Source organism: Vespa mandarinia, chromosome 19, assembly GCF_050613455.1.
Source record: "Vespa mandarinia isolate Hongniang chromosome 19, ASM5061345v1, whole genome shotgun sequence".
NCBI lineage: Eukaryota > Metazoa > Arthropoda > Insecta > Hymenoptera > Vespidae > Vespa > Vespa mandarinia.
Window position 1 is genome coordinate 2873562 of NC_140828.1, and position 8074 is coordinate 2881635.

Consider the following 8074-nt stretch of genomic DNA (forward strand, 5'->3'; position numbering starts at 1 on the left):
GTACGTAGATTCGCTTAAGAAGTAAAAAGATGGTGTAACATGCGAGAAAATTAAAATAATTTTAATTTAAAATTCCAATATTTCAAAATCTTTATCTCGGGGTTATTAGCCTTGTGCAATATAAACATAAACGATCTTTTTATTAACTTCGACAATTATCGAAATAGTTTTCTTTTGCACTTCAACGAGTAAACATCAAAGCTCTCTCAGTATGCCTTTCCTGTAAGTATCAACGAAGAGTTAAAGGAAATATACTCCTATATCATACATTTCTTAAATAATATATAAAATTTATTTTCTTTTAGATTTAAATTTTGAACTGGCGGTCCTTGGCAACATATGACGTCAACAAAATCGAATCTCTGACTTTGACTGTTATTGGATCAATCTTCCTTTGTTTCCGACGAATAATCATCAATATCTTAAGATATCTATGTCATACATTTCTTGAATAATTTATACAATTTCTTATTATAACAGTGATACTAATAATTTTATTGGTATTTTTCTGTTTCAGAACTTCATTGCAATCACGCATAGCATAGAATGAATTAATCGACTGTTTGTATCGCTTAAATAAAAATATTACTAAGTAAAAGTAGTGTTTGTTCATTCGCGTTCGCGATTTAAACAACAAGTGTTCTTGCATCGACTGCGTGCAGTGATTATTCGCAAAGGTGTTTTGCTCTTTTAATAGTATTTATAAAAGATAATAGAGTTTCACGAAATAAATTCAGTGACCGTCCATTAATAAATAACTATCGCGGATTAGAGTCAGTGCATCATTGAAGAGGATCTCATCCAATTTCAATGTCGATCTACATGTCAACTACATGTCAACCACATGCTAGCTACGAATTATCCATCCTCAATTTCGACTTAAATCGTGGACGAGTGTTTTGGAGCCATTGCAGAACTTCTTAAGTAGTGAGTGAATTTTTAAGTTACTCCAATAACTCAATCATGTCGAGAACGAAAGATCCGAATCGGCACAAGTGATTGATTGTAATTAATTAATAAAAGAGCATTTAATGACCACGAATAAATTTCTTTGGAGATTTACTCGTGAATGGTTTCTTATTTTTTGATTTATTTATTAGATCAGAATAAAGTCTTCTTGTTTAAATACGTTTATAATTATTTGAGATTTTGAATATTTTAATACATTTTTAAATATTTTTCTCGCGTGGATATAGTAAAAAATCGATATTCATGAGTTCTAATAAAGAATGAACAAGAAGACAGTGACGATCGATAGTCTTTGGATTACAAGTGAAATTATACATGATTTTCTTATAATAATAAGAATACTGGCTTGTAAGAAAGAGCATGAAAAGATTTGTTTTATATTTTTAAATAACTATTAATTAAATATTTAATCAATTTGAACTGATAAAAGAGAAATCTCAATAGAATTATAGCTTTTGAAAGAGAAAAGTTGAATAGAGTATTTTCTAAAAAAACAAAGAGACTTGTAAAGTCATATTCCGTAGTCCTAAATGATAAGTTAATAAATTTTTAGCTCAGAATTTTCAGCAATTAATATACTAATTTTAATTTCTCCTACGTTGAGAAAAGATATCTCTCAATAAGATAGTAATCAATTTCTATCCAAAAAGATATAGTTTATATTTTTCAGATGCGTTAGGATTGTATTAGGATTTTCTTCAATATTTTAGAATTTGGAATCAAATTTTATTGTTACAGTTTTTGAGTGATAATCGATTAAAATAGGGCACAAAGCAAAGAAGAGGCTATATGCAGAAGAGGCCACCACTAAATGTAGTTCGAGAGGGCAACTATTAGGCCATTGAGTTATTTTCAATGGTTAACTAGAAACTTTCGAGTATCTTTCTTAATCATATTTTAATTTTACGATGTTATCACTCAAAATGCTGTTATAATGATGGATGATGTAGGAGTGTAAATTTAAAAAATTAAGACGACGTAATATTCCAGTTCCAGTTCCGCATTACACGCGTACGCGAATAGAAATATTTTATATTTTATACATTTTTATTATTAAAATCAACACATGAATTTTACACATTTTCTCTTTTCTAAAATTCAATTAAATTCATAATTTTATTCTAATAAAATCTAGTTCTATATTAAAATCATATATCTACGAAACGTATAAAATATGGCAATTATGGAGCCCACTGAAAGTGCATTGAATCAATGTGCACAGAAAGCTGAAGCCAAGATCTCTAGGATTATTTGATATTTTGAATTTTTATTATTAAAATCGAGTTTCATACATTTTTCACTTTTTTTTTTTTCTTAGAGTAAAACTAAAATCATATTTTTATCTTTCATAAGTAGTATATTTCTTATTTCTATTATAATTAAAATCATAGTCACGTAACGTGTAAAATATAACAATTATGGGGATGAACTAAATGTGCACTGAATAAAGATGCACATGGAGCTGAAACAACCAGAACAAGCATTTCTTTTTTTTTTTTTTTTTTTTTTTTTGATCAGATTAAATTAAATTCAGAATTATGTCTTTCATATAAGTAATATACATATTTTTTTTCCTTATTTCTTTTTAGCTAGTTCCATTCAGCTAGATCCTTCGTCGAGTTTGCGATCCACTGATCGCGAACTCAGAAAGGTATAATTAATAAATAAGATTATTTTATTAACATTTGAACAATGCACAATATATGAAAATTGACAGTTTTGAATACACAGCTTTAGATTTTTGTACGGGAGGTCATAAATGGGTTTTCAGATGCAGCAACGTCCACGTGGTGAGATCTAGATCTAGATCTAGATCGATAGCACTTGTGATATATTGAAATTTTATAGAATGCAAGTATTATCGAGCGAATGAGTACACATTTTAATGCTTTTGCAAAATGTTTTTTTTCTAATTCTAACTAATGACATTAATGTATTTCCATTTTACATTGATAATCATACTTCAATAAATAAATGAATCGGATATACTAGAATTCTAAAATAATTTCTTAGAGAAACGTACAGACAAGTTTTCGATCGCACTTATGTTCGCTGTTATTCCTATTTATTCTTATTTACTCTTATTAATTATTATTATATAAATCTCGGGTGGGATCTATGAGTAGAGCCTATAAGTGTGAACCTTTGTGCGGGCTGCTGTCTCAGCATCGTGTAGAACTGATTTCTCCTTCTATTCTTCATCTTCTTCTTTTCCAGGGATCATCGAGGGATCATCGAGGAATAGATTCATCTGCGATTGGATAATTTTGATGTATCGTCGAATGGCTCGATTTATCATCGATTTTTACACAAGGATACGGGAAGGATAAGAGAACACTCTCGCGCCTGTGGGCGAACACAGACGTAGATGTTCGCAGGCGCGATTAAACTTCGTTTCGATTGTTCATGTCACCCGGAGAACGCGGATTAGAGTAGAGTAGAGTCACTATTTTTCTAAAATTCACATGAATATTTGGACTCAATTAAAAATCCTACCATGGACTTTGTTTTATTCGCTCAAAAATTTGATTAGATTACCTCGCGATCGGGGATTTTAGAATAGAGTCAGCGTTATTTTAACACACATGTGAACGTCTTGGATGCGATTAAAAGTTCTACCGAGGATTGCGTTTTTATTGTTCAAAATTCGAAAAGCACGAACGATCGTGTTTAATAATAGGTCATGTTTGAAGCTAAGGGTGTCGGACGGTGGAGCCATTTGTAAGCGGGATCTCATACATCTTCTATTAGTTAAGAAGTCTAAAGCTCCCGAAACAGACAGACATTGCGGATCGGTATAGCGGAACGTGGATTTTAGAGTAGAGTCAGCATTATCCTGTGAGTCTCCATATGCAGCAACTTCCACGTAGTGGGACCTGGATCGATAATATTTGCCATGTATTGAAATCTTATGATAAATACGCAACGCAAGTATTACCAGGCGAATGGCTGCATAATTCAATGTATTTTCAAATTCTCTTCAATTTAATTCTGATTATAATATAAGTATTATAATTATAATATACTAACACTTTACATTGTCAATAATACTTTTACAGATAAATAAATAAGATATAATTAAATTCAAAGATAATTTCTTTAAATTAGCAAATTTATGTACTAATTATTATATATGTTCATTATATTTATTATTTTTTATGCATTTGTCGTGAAACAAATTTATATCAACATCGTATCTAGCACGAATCATTGTAAGATGGACACTACTATAACAAAAAAGATATATATATATATACATGAGAGATTGAAATATTAAATTATAGCTTACTAGACTACTTACTTTACCTATAAAAAACCGATTATTATTTATGCATAAGAATATATACTACAAGCTTATACACTGATAGGATATGTCCACGATGGGAATAGCGTTCTTCGCTTGCATTTGTAGTTCATATTTTGTCCATATTTGTCGCTAAAGTCACGTACGCTTCGAGAGAAAGATGATGAACAGCCTTAAGGCTGGCATTGGTGTAAAATTTTATATTAAACTAATTTAATTTTATTGGTGTAAAATATTATAAAACCAGGGATGAGTACAGATGTAATTCTCTGATTTTAAAAATGAAGATTCAAGACATGGCTGTTCTAAACTTTTGAAAAAAATCATGTAACAAAATGATTTATGTATAAAAATAAAGCTTTTTATATTATATATATATGTGTATGTACAATTATCAAAATAGGTATTACAAAAACAATTTTATTTTGGTATCTTTATTTTTATACACTCTTATATATTCTTTTCTAAAATTATACACCAATTACCTTGATCGTAGTAAGTATTCTTGATCAATACGAAAGGAATCTCTGAACATAATTCTGATAATTCTTTTTCTTCAAAAAGATGATAATATCTAAGAAAATTATCACCACTTCTTTTTTTCCAAGGTACAAGCATATCGCTGTGAGTAAATTCTGTACGATTTCTATGTATAGGAAGTAACAAATTTTGATCAGTTATTTGTAATATACATTTATCATTTTCTTTTTCATTTTTCTTATTTGTATTATATTTTAAATAATTAGATTGCTTGGAATTTCTATTTTGATCTTTTGCCCATACGTAGATCAAACATTTACCATATGGTCGAAGTATTCGTACCATTTCAGATATTGCTCTTTTTCTTCTTTCTTGAGTTGACAAATGATGAATAACAGCAATACTTATCACAGAATCTACAGAATTGTCTTTATATGGTAAATTTAAGCAATCAGATAAAAGTACTTCAAAATTTCGTTCTCTACATATTTCTGCTAATTTAAAACTTCGATCACAGCCAATCTATAGAAATGAAATTGACAATAGTATACAAATTTTGCAATAATACAATATCATATATATTCATTCATTTCTTACTTTAAAAATATTTTCATTTGTTTGAAGATATTTGCCATTTCCACAACCAACATCTACTACTAATGCACCATCATTTAAACTGTTTAAAAATTTGATTACATTAGGCCAGCCTTTACTTCGAGTTTCACTAAAATGATCTGAGATTTCATCATATACCTAAAAATATTTATTATATGATTAGAAAATTACAATGAATTACATTAAAAATTTAATCTATTAATAATAAATTATACTTACTTTATGTACATAAGATTGTTCTAATTCTGCTGCTGACTTATTGTCTACAAAAGAAGAAAAGGAGTCCTTCTTTGAATCACAATATTCTATAAACATACAAGAACAAGGACCTGTTCGTATTTTTCGAAATGTGAATGAAGTTCTTACACCTCGCGTTTGTTTCATAACTCCATTAGTAGTTTCAATTAAATCATTATATTTCGAAGAAATTCCATGTGTCCATGCATAACGAGCTTCACCAGTCATAACTAACAATGAACGTTGAGGTAGAACAACATCGACTTTCATATCTCCTTTTTTAAAATTCATAACACACGAAGAACTCAATGATAAAGAAAGTATAGTATCTTCGAAAGGACTATGTGTATCAATGTGTGGAGGTATTCCTTAAAATAAAAAAAAAACAAATATTGTATATATAAAAACAACTCCATCTTTTTTATGATTACCTTGACCAGGTAAATAATGGTTGATAGTAAGTTGATCATAGTCATATGCTCCACATCCATGTTTTTTAAATAAATCTTGTAAAAAATTACATTCTTCTGGAATTGGTATAATTGGTAAATTAGGATCCACTTTATTTGAATGGTATTGAAATTCATATCCAAAGTGTTTTACTTTTCTTTGCTTCAGATCAGATGAAAAAGATCCTATAAGAAAAAACAATATATATTGCGTAAACACTTTAATATTTTATATTAATATTATTACCCATTTCTGTCCAATCAATTATGTTCAATAAGGACTTCTCTTCTTCTTCATTTATAAAATTTTCTATTAGCTTAAGACCAGGTGGTAATACAGAATCACGTACATCCTTATATAAATTTGGTACTATGAAAGACAAAAGACAATACTTAATTTCTTAGACATTGAATATTAATGAAAGTATTATTAAGTAATATACCTGATTCAGTATACGTCAAATACAACGGTGTATTTTGACCATTCAATTTAAAACGTCCATGTATTTTATTGTACAATTCAATAGCATCAGTTTCTAACTGACATTTAATGAAACAATAAGATCGTCCTTGCGGCATGATGAATTCACAATTAGATATTATAGGAGAAACGATATTCTGTAACATCACTTTATCAAAACCAGTTGATAATCCTGCATTGCAAATCAGTATATTCTAAAAAACAAAAAATATAACTTAAGAATCCAAAGAAAGATTACTTTTAATGATAGAATTAACAAAAGAACTAACTTTCGTAGGCTTATCACAACATTTAATATTCATATCCTTAATAAGTCTGTGGTATGCACGCTTTTGTTTTCTCGCGCCCTTTATTATAATTTTAGTTCCCAGTTCCATATTAACTATTTCATCAGTCTTTGCTGTATTATATTAGTATAAATTAAGAGCACATATGGATTCACGTGTTACGGAATCATACGATTCATAACCTATGATGACGATACGAGGAAGAATATTAAAATGGCATGACTCATTTTATTACAAAAGAATACACATTAGAAAATATCTAAGAAACATACGTAAGATTACATTATGACAAAAATAGTGAAGCCGTAACATTTGTATTCATTAATAAGAGTTAAATGATTCGCATAAAATTTGTAATTTTTTAGCAAAAAGAAATTATAAACAGTAAACAAAGAAAGATGAAAAAAAAACTTATTTAATAACCAGTCGCGCTCCTGGCGTCTGCAAATGGCAGCATTTAACAGCCGGCCGGTGAGGGAGTTCCGTTTAAAGGGTAAAATGTGCAGCGCTTTGCGCAGCGCAATTGTATAAGAGTGGTTAAAAGAGCGCGCGTGAAGCTGAATAAAAGAGAGTGGTGTATCAGTCTGCTCTCGGCAGCGCTACTAGGAGGATCGGAGAGATGTCAGTCTAAAAGCGTCTTCTCTTCGATCCAATCGCCACGTTACACAGCACACACTTTTGTGGTAATCTCTTTCATCAGAAAGAAAAAACGCGTTTATTTGTCACTTTTTCTTTTTCTCTCTTTCTCTCTCTTTTTCTTTCTCTCTCTTTCTCTCTCTCTCCCCCTCCCTCCCTCCTTCCCACCCTCTCTTTTTCTTTCTCTTTCTCTTTCTCTTTCTATCTTCATATCTCACGTGTCTTATCATTATAATTAGAACGATCGAAAGAAAAAAAGTGTGTGTCGCTTATCTTTTCTACGGTTTGCGAAAAAACTGGACCGGCCGAACGACCATTTTATGTTCAGTTTGAAGGACGTGATTCCTGAAAGTGCGGATTTCGTAGTAGAAAGACAAATTAATTAATCCTACTTGTCTTTCATCTCATTTACTATCTTCTTTCTTTCTTTCTTTCTTTCTTTCTTTCTTTCCTTCTTTCCTTCCTTTTTCATATATATGTACATGCATATGTACCATCGGTAAATTCGATTTTGGTGAAAAAGAACGGTGTAGGAGTCAGATCGCTCGAGTTACGTGCGCGATTGCGTTGATACGGATGCGCTCGGCTTAGCTTCAAGGTCGTGCCGTTTGTCGTT

At 30.2% G+C, this 8074-nt stretch overlaps 1 protein-coding gene across 6 annotated transcripts; it reads right to left on the reverse strand.

Annotated features, from left to right (window-relative positions):
- Positions 1–3727: 3727 nt before the first annotated feature.
- On the reverse strand, positions 3728–7356 carry LOC118449333 (tRNA (carboxymethyluridine(34)-5-O)-methyltransferase ALKBH8). Of its 6 annotated transcripts, XR_014983299.1 has the most exons (10): positions 7095–7302; positions 6805–7004; positions 6498–6729; positions 6302–6424; positions 6037–6240; positions 5588–5973; positions 5351–5506; positions 5096–5275; positions 4759–4919; positions 4286–4420 (listed from the first exon to the last, which is right to left on the reverse strand). XR_014983299.1 is itself a non-coding variant. In XM_085662726.1 (9 exons), the coding sequence occupies exons 2-9, from the start codon at positions 6910–6912 to the stop codon at positions 3801–3803; spliced, it is 1434 nt and encodes a 477-aa protein (XP_085518852.1). In that variant the 5' UTR covers positions 6913–7004; positions 7095–7302; the 3' UTR covers positions 3728–3800. The 6 variants fall into 6 exon arrangements, 5 of the variants coding, with proteins under 5 accessions (XP_085518852.1, XP_085518849.1, XP_085518848.1 ...); XM_085662726.1 differs by lacking the exons at positions 4286–4420; positions 4759–4919 and adding an exon at positions 3728–3845; XM_085662723.1 differs by having other exon boundaries at positions 4759–5275; positions 7246–7356.
- Positions 7357–8074: the final 718 nt, after the last annotated feature.

Coding starts and splice junctions, on each gene's coding strand:
- LOC118449333 (XM_085662723.1), bottom strand. CDS start 6,912: ATGGAACTGGGAACTAAAATTATAATAAAGGGCGCGAGAAAACAAAAG. Junction 6,425..6,497: donor TTTGACGTATACTGAATCAG/GTATATTACTTA, acceptor TGTCTTTCATAG/TACCAAATTTATATAAGGAT. Junction 5,507..5,587: donor AACAATCTTATGTACATAAA/GTAAGTATAATT, acceptor AAATATTTTTAG/GTATATGATGAAATCTCAGA.